The sequence below is a fragment of the Suricata suricatta genome, chromosome 7 (genome assembly GCF_006229205.1).
Source record: "Suricata suricatta isolate VVHF042 chromosome 7, meerkat_22Aug2017_6uvM2_HiC, whole genome shotgun sequence".
Classification (NCBI taxonomy): Eukaryota; Metazoa; Chordata; class Mammalia; order Carnivora; family Herpestidae; genus Suricata; species Suricata suricatta.
In genome coordinates, this window is record NC_043706.1 from 43,816,087 (window position 1) to 43,832,623 (window position 16,537).

The 16,537-nt window shown below is 37.1% G+C and overlaps 1 protein-coding gene and 1 pseudogene across 1 annotated transcript in view; one reads left to right on the forward strand and one right to left on the reverse strand.

The window, feature by feature from the left end:
• Positions 1-16,537, forward strand: part of CD2AP (CD2 associated protein) — a 140,456-nt gene that overhangs the window by 21,837 nt on the left and 102,082 nt on the right. Inside the window, exon 2 of the mRNA XM_029944200.1 lies at positions 15,797-15,957. Coding sequence (XP_029800060.1) covers positions 15,797-15,957 — 161 coding nt within the window. The remainder of the gene's footprint in view (positions 1-15,796; positions 15,958-16,537) is intronic.
• Positions 6,368-8,395, reverse strand: LOC115296370 (annotated as a pseudogene).

The window sequence follows — 16,537 nt, forward strand, 5'->3', positions numbered from 1 at the left end:
TGAAAGACATTTCTTTTTTTCCTGGTTTGTAGCATGTATGAATAGTGCTGCTATAAATATTTGTGTAGAAGTTTTTATGTAAACATGAGTTTTACTTCTCCAGAGTATATGTAACTAGGGGTGGGACTGGTGAGTCATATGGAAATTTATTGTCTGTACCTTTTTTTTTTTTTTTTTTTTGGTATTGCTACCAGTAATATACTAAATTCCCAATGGTTTCACATCCTTTTCAAAAGTATTTTTTATTTTAGCCATTCTACTAGGTGTGTGGTAATATCTTATTGTGTACAACTGGGAGAGTTCATCATTAAGTACTTGGTAGAATTTGCCTGGGAAACCATCTCGGTCTGGAGATTTCTTTTTCTAGAGTGTTTCCAACTATAAACTTAATTTTAAAAGTAGTTGTTCAGATTATCTGAAACTATTAAAGCACCAAAACATTGAGGTTTTCTGGTTTAAAAAAATTTTTTTAATGTTTATTCATTTTTTTGGAAATGAGAGAGAGGGACAGAGGGACAGAGTGCTAACAGTGGAGGAGCCGAGAGAGGAGAGGGGGACACAGAATCTGCTGCTGGCTCCAGGCTCTGAGTTGCAGCACAGAGCCCAGTGAGGGACTTGAACTCACAAACGGCGAGACTGAAGTTGGACACCTGAGTCAAAGTTGGACACTTAACTGACTGAGCCACCCAGGTGCCCCAAAACTTTCAGGTTTTCTGCATGTGTATGTTGTTTATAGTTTTCCTTATTTTTAAAAATGAATATAAAGTCTTTAGTGATAGTCTCTCTTTTATTCTTGATAATTGGCAATTTAGGTCTTCTCTTTTTATTTTTTCTTAGTCATTCCTAGAGATTTATTAATTTTATTGATCATTTAAAATGACCAGTTTTGGTCTCATTGATTCCCCCCCCGCCCTAGTTTTCTGTTTTCTCTGTTTTTATTTCCTATTTCTTTTAGTTGTACATTGTATGATGTCAGATTTTATGTTTTCCCCTAGGCTATCAATTATACTTAAATATTTTTTAGGTATTTATCTTAAAGTTTGCTGTATATATTTATAACCAGTCTGAGTTCATCTTTATTTATTTTTTGAAGTTTATTTATTTGGAGGGAGGGAGAGAGAGGGCGACAGAAAGAATCTCAAGCAGGCTCTGTGCTCATAGTATGGAGCCTGACATGGTGCTCGATCCAATGAACTGTGAGATCATGACTTGAGCCAGAATCAAGGATTGGTCACTCAACCAACTGAGCTACCCAGGTGCCCCCTGAGTTCACCTTAAAATATCACTGCACTACTTCATGTGTAATGCAGATGTCACAGGGAATTCCTAACTCTTCCTTTGTCCTTTATGACCCTGCTGTCATTTACTATCCTATTATTATGCAGTAACCAGTACATTATTATCATTATTTTAAACAGTTATCTTTTAGATCAGTTGAGAGTAAGAAAAAATTTTTATTTTACTTCCATTTATTCCTTTGCCTTCACTCTTCTTTTTTTTAAGAAAAATTATTTAATAGTGGTTGATATGCAGTATTATATTGGTTTCAGGTACATGACATAGTGATTTCACAGTTCTGTATATTATGCAATTTTCAAAATGATAAGAGAAGTTACCATCTGTCACTATACAATGTTATTACAGTATTATTAACTATTTCTCATGCTATATTTTTTATCTCTGTGACATAATTATTTTATAACTGCAAGTTTGTGCCTCTTATTCCCTTCACCTGTTTCGCCCATCTCGCACCCCTTTCCCCTCTGGCAACCAGCAATTCCCTGTATTTACAGTCTTTCTGTTCTTTTTTTTTTTTTTTTAAGTATTCCACAAATAAGTGAAATCATATGATATTTGTCTTTCTCTGACTTACTTCTGTTTTAGCATAATTCCAGGTCCTTCTATGTTGATGTAAATGGCAAGATCTCATTCTTTTTTAATGGCTGAGTAATACTCCATTACCCATCGAATCACATTTATGTATACATACCTATGTACACACGAACACCACATCTTTATCCATTCATCTATCAATGGGCACAGGTTGCTTCCATGTCTTCATTATTGTAAATAATGCTGTAATGAACATGGGCTGCATGTATCTTTTTGAAGTAATATTTTTGCTTTCCTTGGGTAAATATTTAATAGTGAAATGACTAGTTCATATATTCTCTCTATTTTTAATTCTTTGAGGAAACTCCATACTGTTTTTTTTTTTACAGTGGTTTCACCAATTTACAGTCACACCAGAAATGCATGAGGATTTTTTTCTCAACATTTGTTATTTCTTGTCTTTTTGATTCTAGTTGCTCTGACTAGTGAGAGATTATAACACATTGTGTGTGTGGACTTTTTTGTAACACTGTGGCTTTGATTTATCTTTCCTTGATGATTTGTTATTTTGAGCATTTTTTTCATGTGTCTGTTGGCCATCTATATGACTTTTGAAGAATGTCTCTTTAAGTGTTTTGTCCATTTTTTAAACTGGATTATTTGGCTTTTTTGGTGTCAGGTTGTAAGAGTTGTTTATATATTTTGGCTAACCCTCTCACTGGATAAATCATGTGCAAATATCTCTTCTCATCTAGGAGGTTGCATTTTCATTTTGTTGGTGGCTTCCTTTGCTGTGCAAAAGCTTTTATTTTGGTAGTCCAGATGGTTTATTTATTTATTTTTTATTTCCCTTGCCTGAGGAGATTTACCCATAAATATGTTATCAAGGCCAGTGTCAAAGAGATTACTGCCTATATTTTTTAAAGGAGTATTATAGTTTCAGTTCTCATATTTAAGTGTTTAATCCATTTTGAGTTATTTTTCTATACAGTGTAAGGAAGTGGTCCAGTTTTATTCTTTTGTGTGTAGCAATCCAGTTTTCCCAACAGAATTTATAAAAGAGACTCTTTTCTCCACTGTACTTTCTTGCCTCCATTGCTGTAGATTAATTTATTATGTAAGTATGGTTTATTTCTAGGCTCTCAATCCTGTTCCTTTGATTTAAGTGTCTGTTTTGTGCAAATAGCCTACTGTTTTGATTACTATCGCTTTGTAGTGTACCTTGAAATCGGAGATTGTGATACCTCCAGCTTTCTTTCTCAAGATTGTTTTGGCTATTCAGCGTTTTTTGTGGAATCATACAAGTGCAAGGTGTATTTGTTCTAGTTCTATTAAAAATACTTTGTATTTTGATAGAGACTGCCTTGAACCTGTAGGTTTGCTTTGAGTAGTATGGACATTTTAAAACTATTGATTATTTCAGTCCGTGAGCATGGTGTAACTTTCCATTTATGTAATCTGCAGTTTCTTTCTTCAGTGTCTTATAATTATCACAGTATAGGTTATTCACCTTCTTGGTTAAATTTATTCCTAAGTATTTTATTCTTTTTGGTGCAAATGTAAATGGGATTGTTTTCTTAATTTCTCTTTTTGCTGTTTTGTTTTTAGTATGTAGAAATGCAGCCAATTTCTGGTATTCATTTTGTATCCTGCAGCTTTACTGAATACAGTTTTTCTTAAGTTTTTTTTTTTTAATTCTTTGGTGGAATCTTTAGGGTTTTCTTTATCTAGGGCTATGTCATCTGGAAATAGTGACGATTTTACTTCTTCCTTACCAATTTGGATACGTTTTATTCCTTTTTCTTGCCTGATTGCTATAACTAGGATTTCCGGTAATGTTTTGAATAAAAGTGGCAAGAGTAGACATATTTGTCTTGTTCCTAATATTAAGGGAAAAGCTTTCTGTTTTTCACCATTGAGGATGACATTAGGTATGGGTTCATTATATACTGCTTTTTTTTTTTTATGTTGAGGCATGTTCCCTCTAAACCCACTTTGTTGAGAGTTTTTATCATGAATGGATGTTGAGTTTTGTCAAATGTTTTTTCTGCATCTATTGAAATGATCATATGGGTTTTCCTCTTTTGTTAATGTGATAGTCATATTGATTGATTTTTGGATACTGAACCATCCTTACATCTCTGTACTAAGTCCTATTTGATCATGGCGAATGATTCCTTTAATGTATTGCTGAGTGCAATTTGCTAATATTTTGTTGAGTATATCTGCCTCTGTTTTCATCAGAGATAATTAGCCTGTAGTTTTTTTTTTATAGTGTTATTGATTCTGGTATTAGGATAGTGCTAGCCTTGTAAAAAAATTTGGAAGCTTCTTTTATTTTGGGATAGTTTGAGAAGAATAGGTATTAATTCTTCTTTAAATGTTTGGTAGAATTCAACTGTGAAGGTTCTGGTCTTGGACTTTTGTTTATTGGGAGTTTTTTTGGTTACCAGTTTAATTTTATTACTTGTCATGAATCTGTTCAGATTTTCTACTTTTTTCAGATTCAATATTGGAAGAATGTTATGTTTGTAGGAATTTATATTTTCTAAGTTAGCATATAAATTTCTATAGTAGTTTCTTATAAGTCTGCAGTCTTGATTGTTACTTCTTTCATTTCTGGTTTTATTTACGAGTGCTCTTTTTTTCTTGATGAGTCTGGCCAGAGGTTTATCAATTTTGTTTATCTTTCAAAAATCAGCTCTTGGTTTCTTTGATCTTTTTTATTTTTAAAAAATATATTATTTATTTCTGCTGGGATTTATATTCTTTTTTCCTTTTAACTTTGGGTTTTGTATTTTTTCCAGTTCCTTTAGATATAAAGTTAGGTTATTCAGATTTTTCTTGTTTCTTAAGGCTGACCTATATATCTGTAAACTTCCTTCTTAGAATTCTGAGTTGGATGGTTTTTTTCTTTTAATACTTTAGTTTCCTTCACTCTCTCTCTTTTTTTCCTCTAGGTTTATGTATTTATTTTTGAGAGAGAGAGAGAGAGAAAGCCTGAGTGGGGAAAAGCAGAGAGAGAGGGGGGAGAGACTCCTTAGCAGGTTCCACACTGTTAGTGCAGAACTTGATGTGGACTTAAACCCACAAACCATGAGATCATGACCTGAATCGAAGTCTGACACTTACCTGACTGAGCAACCCAGGTGCCCCTACTCCACTCTTTTAAAGTCTACTGTAGTTCTTATCCTTGTTCTTCTATACATAAGGTGTTTTGTTTTGTTTTTCCTTACGGCTTCCTTCAAGAATTTTTGCTTGGTTTTCTGCGTTTGAATATTGGTATGCTTAGGTGTAGACTTTCCCACATTTATCTGTGTTGCTTTATATTCCCTGAATGTCCCAGGTATTTTAGTGTATGGTAATAATTTTGGAAAATTATTCACCATTATCTTTCTTTTCTAGCACTCCAATTATGTGTATGTTTTATCTTTTGAAATTGTTGCATATTTCTTTTTTTTATTAAAATAATTTTTTAATGGTTATTCTTGAGAGAGAGAGAGAGACAGACTGTGAGTGGGGGAGGGGCAGAGAGAGCGATGGAGACAGAATCTGAAGCAGGCTCCAGGCTTCATACTGTTGGCACAGAGCCCAATGTGGAGCTTGAACTCATGAACCACAAGATCATGCCCTGAGCTGAAGTCAGACACTTAACCAGCAGAGCCACTCAGGTGCCCCATTGTTTTATTTTTTTAGTTTTTAAATTTCTAAATGTTTTATTTATTTTTGAGAGAGGGAGAGAGAGAGAGAGACAGAGTGAGCAGGGGAGAGTCAGAGAGAGAGAGAGACACAGAAGGCACAGGCAGGCTCCAGGCTCTGAGCTAGCTGAGCACAGAGCCCGATGTGGGGCTTGAACCCACAAACTGTGAGATCATGACCTGAGCCGAAGTCAGATGCTCAACCAACTGAGCCACCCAGGTGCTCGTTTTATTTTTTTTAGATTATTTTTTTTTCTCTTTAGTTTGGGAAGTTTCTAATGAAGTATTTTCAAGTTTACTGGTTCTATCCTTGATGGTGTCTAATCTGGTGATGAGACTACCAGCATCCTTTATCATTTTTGTTTTGTTTACTTTCCCAGCTTTTTTTTAATATTTTATGCTTTAAAACACTTGGTAGTTTAAGTTTTTGCTTAGATTTTAGACCAAAAGTAATATCTGTAGTGAAGGGTGAGTAATTCCCCCTCATATTTCTAGAAGAGTTGAAGAGATGGGTAAGAATTATCTTTGAGTTTTATTTAGGAAATTGTCTTATAGTCTTTTTCATAAACTATAGCATATAGGCATATAACAATATGAAGAGCATATACAACGGAGAAATATACGGAGCACACCACTGTATCCATGTGCCACACAATAAAATTCATCATAATTCTTGTCACTCTCATAACTTGAGAAGTGATTCAATAAATCAGTGGTTAGACAAGGGTTACAATGTGCTGTGACCATGGCATAACACAGAGCTTTGTTTAGTCCACAATTTTTTTTCATTTACATTTACTGAAAAAAAAAAACAAAAAACAAACTTGGCCTTTAAATTATACTGATGAGATTTGTTCTGTTTTAAAGTTTTTACATATTTCAAAATGGTGTATAAAATTCTGCCTGTCCTTTGTAGTGGGAGGCTTTTCTTGAGTTATCTTTAGCTTTAGCTTCTCTAATTTTTCCCCACAATTCTTTGTGTTCAAATTTCTTCTTTTTTTCTTTTATCTTTCATCTTCAGAGCTAGTAAGGTTATTGAAAAGCATTTTTATATCCAGTATGGTTTTCAGCATGTTGTATATGAATGCTACAGTTGTCGAATTTCAGTGTTTATTGGAGATGTTTTACAAACTGCTAAATGTAACTGACAGAATTTTAATATTTTCATCAAACTAAGAATATGTTCATTATTATAGCAGTACGGTACCCTTTCTCCAACCTAAAATTGAGAGCTGGATACATGCTTGGATATCTGCTTACAGCAGGGTCTTCACTTCTTTTGAATTGTGTTGGTTCAGTGACATCTAAGATTTCTTCAGTCTCTTCTGAAAACATCACCTCTTTCTTACTGCATGTTTTTGGCCAAAATTTCAGCAATCCTATAATCACTGGTTATGTTAGTGTTATATCTTTCTTCCGAAAGTAGACAATGCAGTAGGCTAGCTGAGCAGGAGACAAAGCTAATCCTTTTGCAGTATGTGGAAGAATCAGAGCCACCATTAGAAATATGTTCTGCTTTCAGTGGTAATGGCATAAAGCCATTGACAAAACTTACTAATATTTTAAGGAGTTCAACAGTACCCTTGAAATGTGTATCATATACAAACCTGAGGAAAATGTTGTTAGTTTTTTTTTTTTTTATGAATGCTCTTAATCCAAGAAATTTCCTGTTAATTCCGTACAGAACAGTCTTCAGGAAGTCCTATTCTCTAAGGTATCTTCACTGTTGAAAAGCCCATGAACTGTTTTACAAATTTCTTGTCAGTACATCACTTTGCAATGCTAGGCTAGAAACCAGAACTCCAAAAATCTTAAGAAGTCAGACACCAATTGTATGTGAAGCTAAGAGGCTTCAAGTTCATCCTTTCCTAAATCGAAATCTAGGCTATCACTTGGAGGAAGAGCATAGATGTTAGCAGTGATCATTTTTACTTTTATCACAATACACTGACTCAACAAATTACTTCACAATTACTTGAAACATATTCAACCAGTTCATTCAGTGTTGCTCTTTTAATTTTGTTGATCTTCAGGTCTGAAACAGAGCCCATGAAATCAGCAGTGTAGAACACCGATGCAACTTCTGACAGAAAGCTCTAGCTTGTTGAAGGTGGCGTCTTTGACTTGGGGCGAGTACTGCCGCTCTGCCCGTTGCCCTTGTGGCAGAGCTGTCAGGAGCCCTGGGAGCATTTCTGCCTCTGTGCTGTGCGTGCCAGTTTCCAGATAAAGCTGACCGCTTTCTCTGAGGCCTAGATGGTAGTGCTGGTGGCTTCCACCAGGGCTGATTACCAGGGCATTTCTACTGCCCTGGTGCTTAGGAGGGCTTCTGGCACAGAATGGGTGGTGGCAGAGGGAAGAAGTGGGCGAGACGTGCAGAGAGCTTGTGTCCCTTTGCCTGGTCCCTTTCCCCCAATATAATTCCCTCCTCCTGGGTACTGGAGACCTTCTTTTTGCTGCCTGCCATCCCCTCAGGGCCATATCTCAGTGCTGGAAGTTTCCGGATCCCTGCTTCTCACAGACCTCCAGGGGCTGAAAGGAGGCAAGGTTAGGGGAGGAGAGAGTTGGAACGGTTGCTGATTCTGGGCATGGAGGTGCAGTGGAAGGGAGCCTGAAGTTCAGAAAACTGAGGCAAGGGTTCAGGGGTGTGGGTGCTGAGCATGCCACTTGTCCCTTCCGTTTAGGCTGCCAGCCAGCTGGCCAGCATCTCAGCGGCTGCTGCCTGTACATCCTACTTTGCCTGGAACTTCCTTCTGAGGCATTGGCATTGTGGGTCCCCTCTGAGGCACCACAGTTGCCATGGTGCCCACTTTCCCTTTTAGCAATGACTCCTCATTTTCTGGATCAGTGACCTGCCACCCTGGCATCCTTTATTTCTGTTAGTGATTTTTATTTCATTCATTTCCTTTTGATTTTAGAATTTCCATCTGCTTACCTTTTCCATCTATTTTTGCTTTTCCCCCCCATTATCAGCCTTAAATATTAATCATAGCTATTTTAAATTCCCTGATTCCAAAATAAATGTTATATTTGAGTCTGTCTCTGATGCTTGCTTTGTCTTTGTGTTTTTTCTTGCCTATTAAAACCATGATATATAATTTTTTGTTGAAAGCTGGACATTATATATTAGGAAATAGGAACTGAGGTAAATAGATCTTGTGTGAGATTTTATATTAATCTGCCCACGAGTTGTTTTGTGTTTAATATTTGCTGTAGATATAGGTGCCAGAGGCTTATTAATTTCTTTGGTGTCTGTTTCTTTGTGCTCTCCTAAGGACTACTCAGATCATACCAGGCAGTAACTTTCAGCAGTGAGTAACTTACGCATTGCAGCCCCACTGGTGCAGTGGTAAGGTGTAGAGAAGAGCAAGCATCCTCTAATCTTGTAATTAAATCTCATACTTTTTTGGGTTTGTGACCTGGGACTGTGACCTTGGTAAGTCTTTCTTAGGTTCCCCATCCCACCTGTGAGACAGAAAGTTAAGAGGGGACTGGAATCGGAGAAGTGACCTTTCCACTGGTGGGTAAACTCTTTTTTTGTGGAGATTAAGTCTTTGTTATGGTGAATGCTCTGGTTTCTGTTTATTTCACATTGACTTCTTTGACCTTCCTCCTTGCCAGAAGCAAAAGGAGATTTTTATGGGCTCTTCACTCTGAGAATCTGGTGGTGTTCCTGGAAGTAAAACCCACAAAAAGTGGGTGATTTCCCTAAGACTGTGGTTCCCATTAGTTTCCTTCTGTGATGCTATTTGACATTCAACCTGCAGTAGTTCATCAACAACGTTTAAGTCCATTGATGGATGAATGGATAAAGAAGATGTGGTGTTTATATATATGCATATATATGTGCGTGTATATATATATGTATGTATATGTGTGTATATAGACAATGGAATATTGGTGATAAAATATGAAATCTTGCATTTGCAACAACGTGGGTGGAACTAGGGTGTATTATGCTAAGCGAAATAGGTCAGTCAGAGCAAGATAAACAGATAAATTTACTCACTTGGAATTTAAGATACAAAACAGATGAACAAAATGAGAGGGAAGCAAAGTAATGTAACAACAGAGAGGGAGAAAACCATAAGAGACTCTAAAATACAGAGAATAAACTGATGGTTGCTGGTGGGGTACTGGGTGGGAGGCATTATGGAGGGTACTTGTTGGGATGAGTGCTGGGTGTTATGGGTAAGTGATGAGTACCTAAAATTTATTCCTGAGATGATTATTACACTACATGTTAAATAACATGGATTTAAATTTAAAAAACAAATAAAGAATAAAGCAGGAAAAAACCCTACCTTTTAAGTGTTAGCAGTGGATTAACTTTTTGCCACCAAAATGATATGTCCCTGTTCTAAGCCCTGGTACAGATGAATATGGTATTATTTGTAAATGAAGTCTTTGTGCAGACGTAACGAAGGATCCTAAGATAATATGGTCTTGGATTTAGGATTGACCACAAATCCAGTGAGTACTGTTCTTATAAGAGTTAGGGGAGGGAGATTTGAGACACACAGAAGGGCAAGGTCATGTGCAGATGGAGGCAGAGGTTGGAATTATGCAAGCTAAGGAATGCCAGAGATTTCTGGCAGTCTCCAGAAGCCAAGGCAAAAGTGTGAAGCAGTTCTTTCTCTGAGTCTTCAGAAAGATCCAGCCCTTTTGATACTCCATTTTGTACTCTGGTCTCCAGAGCTATAAATGTGAAAGAATAAACTTTTATTCTTTTAAGTCACCTAGTTTGTGATTTTTATAACAGCCCTGGGAAACTAATATAATGCTCCTATCAGTTTATGGTTCCAGTTGTTTGTGTTTGAGGTGATCTAGTAGTTCTTGGCTTTGACTCTCTGGATATGTTTGTCTCTCCATATCTTGAGCTGGCAGTTTGCCTTGTGTTTGCAGTTCTCTGTTGGGCCCAAGAAAAGTTACTGACTTTCAGTTTGCTTAGCTTTTTCCTTGTTGTAAGGGTAGGAGTGACACCTTCCAAGTTTTTCACACGTTGGAGCTAAAATTGCAAGTCCACTATTTTTTGTTTGTTTGGCATTTTATACTTATTATTTTAGGGATTACCACATACATTATTAGGTTTTAAAATCGTAAGGTTAATTAAAAACAGTCTGTTCCTCATTCCTTCTTGCTCCAAAATTCCTCCTAGAACTTTTTGTCTCCTGCTTAGTCTAGACTGTTCTTAGATTTGTTGCACAGTTGCTAATTTAGCACTTTTCTTACTATCTGGGATTGACTCCACTATTTTCTTGGATTTCATGTCTTCTCTTTTGTTTCTTATTTTTTATTTTACTGGAGGACATCATGTAAGGTTATATGTAGGAGTTCATTTCCTTTTCCTTGCTTGTGTGAAAATGTTACATCCTACATTTGCCTGCTGATTTGGCTGAGTGTGGAATTCATTTTCCTTTAATACTTAAGTGGCCTTGCCTTTTTATTTTTCCTGTAGACTCTTGTGTCCTCAATGAGAACTCTTCTCATGATTCTCATTCTTTTGTAGATTAACTCTGTTTCCTTTCAGAGAGCTTTCTAAGATATTTTTTTTGTTAGGAAATTTCATCTAGATGTGAGTACTTCCTTATTTGTTATTGTACTGGATTTTCACAAATCTCTTTGTTTTTGAAGATTTGTTTCTTTTAAGCTTTTAGGGCGTCTGGGTGGCTCAGTCAGTTAAGCGTCTGGCTTTGGCTCAGGTCATGATCTCACGGTTCGTGGGTTCAAGCCCTGCGTTGGGCTCTGTGCTGACAGCTAGCTCAGAACTTGGGGCCTGTCTTCGGATTCTGTGTCTCTCTCTCTCTCTCTGACCCTCCCCTGCTCGTTCTGTCTCTCTGTGTCTCTCAAAAATAAATAAAAAACCTAAAAAAAAAAAAGCTTGGAGTATTTTCTTGCATTTCATTGTCAGTTCTCTGCTTTCTTTTTTTCTAGAATTGTTATTTGGATGTTGAATTGTCTAGATTGATCATCTGTCTTTTATATTTTCTTTATGTCTTTTTGCTTTACCTTTTCTGGAAAACTTCCTTGGATTTTGTCTTCATTTCTCCAGAAGAAAACAGAGTTAATGGGGCTCCTGGGTGGCTTAGTCCGTTGAGCACCCAACTCTTGATTTTGGCTCCAGTCATGATCTCAGGGTTCCTGAGTTTGAGCCCATGTGAAGCCTGTTTGGGATTCTATCTCCCTTGCTGTCTGTCCCTCCCCTACTTGCTCTCTTTCTTTCTCTCTCAAAAATAAATAAAAAATAAACTTGAAAAAAAAGTTAATGAAGACACAAATTTGCAAACCCTTTTTATTTTCTCATTTTTTTTCTTTTCATAGCATTTAATGCTGACTTTATGAACTTTGTTATATCTCTTGAGGATACAAATTTGTACATGTTTAACTTTTATTTTAAAATGAAAAGTTGTAGAAATAAGTGCAGTACAAAAAATCTCTTCCTGACTGATGTCTTTATGCTGAATATTTTAGTGTGTGTTTTCTATGAATCAGGATCTACTACTTAATCACAATCTAACCACAGACTCAAACAATTAACATTTATTTATACATGTATGGACTCATGGTTTCTTACTTTATTTAATTGGATATATTCTGTTACTGTCATTGTTTATTTTGATCCCCAGATTGTCTTGATTTGGCCAGTAGGAGTCTTTATGATACTACTTCGCTCTGTCCTTTGGCATCACTTTATCTTTCTTTAACTTCCTTGTTTTGTGGCACAATACTGTGTTCCTGGCTTATCTTGTACTTTTCCTGCCTCAAAGGCGGAATCGCCTGTATTCCCAAGGATTCCTAGTTTTTTTTAGTAGAAAGTGGTGTTGATAGGATCTGCACATTAGGTTTGCTCATTACCAATGGAGTCTTGCTGGTTTTCAGTGGACAGGCTGGTGTGTTTATGAGTATGTGTTTTGTGTGTGTGTGGGTGTATCTGTGTATTGAAAACCTAAGTACCCAGTGATACTTCTCATTTAGTATCACAGGATTGAACCTAGCTTTTTCTCCCTTATGTTTGCAATTCCCTTCTCTGACATAGAGAAACTTGGCTTCCATTATCCTTAATATATTTACTTATTTAATCAATCTATTGGATGTAGCCAGTCTTCCATTTTTGCTGTCACTCTTCACCCTCACCCTTGCACATACACGCTCTTCTGCTTGGGCTCTTAGTCTTCATTCTAGGTTGCCATTATCCTTCCATACCTCTTCATGGAAATCTGCCCCCCATTCCCAGTACCATTTGGCCTTTGATATCTCTCACCAAGCTGCCCCGCAGCTTGGATGTCCTCTCCATCGTGCTTGGACTCTGATAGACCTTGCGGTGGCCTCTATATAGATGCCCTCCTCACCTTGCCTTAGAGTGCTCATATGCTGTACTAGGAAAACCCCCACACGTGGTTGCTCTCCTTACCCTACTCTGGCTCTAATAGCTTGACTCCTGCCTCTATCCCTACCCCAGTTTTGGAAACCTCTTTTACATTTTTACTTTTCTTGGTCTTTGATTCTCATACCAGACACCTCCTCCACTACCTCCCCCCCCCCCAGTGTTCCCCGCCTTTTTCCCACTGTGCTTTTCTGCACCTGATGGCTTTAGGACTAAAGTGTTTTGGAGAGTTGAAAGGGAGGAGGTGGGTATATGTTTCATACAGGAGTAGTTTTTGATTTTATTATGTTTTTTCATGATAAACTATTGTCTGTTCATATTTATGGATACATAATAAATAACAAGCTGGGGACACTATTATGTAGGTAGGACTTTTATAGCTTCAGTTTAGAATTAGCAGGCAGGGAGCTCTGCATTGCTGTGGAGACCTAAATTCTAGGAATCAGTCCTTTCTCTAAGAAATCAAGAAATCAGCACTCATCCCTAGGAACTTTACTAGTTTCCACAAACTGTGTGTGTGTGTTGGGGGGGGGGGTGTAGTGCAGGAGGTGGAAGATGGGGATTAATCCTTTAGTTTTTGGCCCTCAAGGAAAATGCCTGCCTCCTTAGCATTATTGTCTTAGAGCTGTTGTTGTTGACAGCGGGTGTTAGCTCTTTCATGTAGAGATAATTCCCTATTTTCATTTCTGCATTTCTCATGAGCCCTCCTTTTCTGAATATTTAGCCTTTATGGGATTCTGCAGAGCAATGTGGTATCTCAGTTATAGTTTCCTGAAGTTCTCTGGGCTTTCTGTCCCTGGCTTTATTTGTTATGGATTCATTTTCATAAATTTGAAAAATTTCTTTCTTGCTTTCTTCTCAGGTTGGGATGTTTTCAGCTGTAAATAGAATCTCATCTGAAATGTACTTAACAGTTGGGTTGTCTGGGTGGTTCAGTTGGTTGAGCATCCCACTTAGGCTCAGGTCATGATCTCACGGTTTGTGGGTTCAAGCCCTCCATCAGGCTCTGTGCTGACAGTTTTGAGCCTGGAGCCTGCTTCGGATTCTGTGACCCCCACTCTCTCTGTCCCTCCCCTGCTCATGCTCTCTCTCTCTCTCTCTCTCTCTCTCAAAAAAATAAACATTAAAAAATTTACAGTTAAGAAAAAAACTACTGCTATAACAAGAAAATTAAAGGTATTGTAGCATAGGGGTTGGTTAATTTAGCAGTTTGATCATTCTAGCGAAAATCCAGGTCATTTTCTTTTTTATTTTTCTCTTTCATCCTAAACATTTTCTTATCTTAAGAAGGGATTGTGTCAGTCTCTTGCTCTTTCTCTTGTCTTAAATAGTTACAGCAGTTGGGACATTACATTCTCACTGAGGAACATCCGAAGTCTTCAGAAGGACATTTTTTCCCCTTGTGTTTTGTTTTTAAGGTTGGGTAAAACTTTCCCAGAACCCCTGCTCATATCTTATTGGTTAGAATCCATCCATCACATGTGTATTTGACAAACTGTGTGTGTGGGGGGGGGGGAAGGAGGGAGGAGGAGAGAGAGAGAGAACTCTAAATAAACTATCTGTAGACCTTTGCCTCTGACCAGTAGCATTAGATATCTGGAACCTTTCCAGAGTCTGCCTTTGAGCAAGAGTCAACCAGATAATTTCTGCAAGTTAACAAGATGACTTGATTGTAGATTTGTATTTGAAAAGTTCTAGTTTAAACTAGTTAAGATTTAAGCCTCTGGGATTGAGAGAAGGCTCATTTGTAAAAGTACAAGGGCTCAAAATACCTAATCAAAATCAAGGATCAATAAGAAAGGAAAAAAGAGGAGGCAGTTAGTTAGTATCTGCTCATAATCCATTTCCCTTTTTTCGGGGGGCGGGTAGCTCTGTGTGTGTGTGTGCTTTTTAAAAATTATTCTCTGGCGCCTGGGTGGCTCAGTTGGTTAAGCGTCCAGCTTTGGCTCAGGTCATGATCTCACGGTTCGTGGGTTCGAACCCCGCCTCGGACTCTGTGCTAATGGCTCAGAGCCTGGATCCTGCTTCAGATTCTGTGTCTCTGTCTGTCTCTGACCCTCCCCTGCTCACACTGTCTCTCTCTGTCTCCCAAAAATAAATAAAAAACATAAAAAAATTATTCTCATAAGAGGAAGAAAAGATGAATGGCAATATAGCTAGTCTACCATCTTGAATATGAACTCTGTTACTGCTTTTCTTGTATTAAACCCTGTGAAATATTAATAGTATGCATCTATGATGTTCTGTAATCTAAAATCCTATACTTAAAGGTGGTGAAAAAGATCCTTATTAATGTTAACTCAAGGGTGTATTCGTTTTCTATTGTTTAGTAGCAATATTGCCATAAATTTAGCAGCTTAAAACGGTACACATCTCACAGTTTTTGTGATTCAGTAAGTCTGGGTGTGACCAACTGGTACTCTGCAGTTGGCAGTGATGTTGGCATCATTTAGTTCTCTCTAGGCTCTTGGGACTGATAGCCTCAGTTTTTTGCTGGCTATCAGCCAGAGACCTTCATCAGTTTCAATGTAGGCCAGCTCACAGCAAAAAAGTTTGCATTTTCAAAGCCAGCAAGTGTGAGAATATCCTAGCAAGGTGGACATTATCATCTTACATAGTTATATACATTCCATCATCGTTGTCATATTCTGATGATATGAATTACACATTGTATTGAGGCTTGTACTTAAAATAAATATTGTGCTTTATACTAAGGGAATGGAGAAATTTGCAGATGTAGCCAAATATTTAAAATCATTGAAGTAAGCCTTGATGATATCTTTGTAATGTTGTTACACAGCTTCCTTAGTTTTAAGTTTGTTAATATGGTTAATTATATTTCATGAATTAAATTTTAGACATTTATTTATTTTTCTTTTTTTAGTTGACTATATTGTGGAGTATGACTATGATGCTATACATGATGATGAATTAACTATTCGAGTTGGTGAAATCATCAGGAATGTGAAAAAACTACAGGAGGAAGGATGGTTAGAAGGAGAACTAAATGGGAGAAGAGGAATGTTTCCTGATAATTTTGTTAAGGTAAGTACTGTCACCTGAACTTTTAGCAGTTGCCCTGTGGGAGTTGATCTTTAACTTTAAGAAATACATGTATTTTAAAAATAAAATGTTGAAGTTTTTACTCTACAGTCACTTGGTGTCTTTCTGGATAATAATGCTGTGTGTATATGTGTGCACATGTATATTTATATATGTATGAATGTATCTATTTACCTGTCTTTTTATAAAAATAAATAGTAATGTGTGTTTGGGTAGCACTGTGATTTGCAAAGTAGTTTAGCTGTGTACATTCTCATTTGAGCCGGCAAGGCTTGTAAAGTAAGTAGGTTGGGTGATGGACCCATTTTTAAATATGGTGACATACAGATGAGAGGTTAAATGGCTTACCCAATGGTGGCTAGCTAACAGCGAGAATCTGAACTGAAATCCAGGATTGTTTTCCTCAAGTCTTATTGTATCTTGTTGCTTTTGCAGCCCCTTTGCAAATAACTTAGGTTTCTATGTTAAGTGTCAGCACTGCAGTAGTTAACTGATCAGAGTTGCAGTGTGCTTCCAACTAATCACCAGGCATTCCGTTGTTAGTGAATAGTCACTTCTGCCA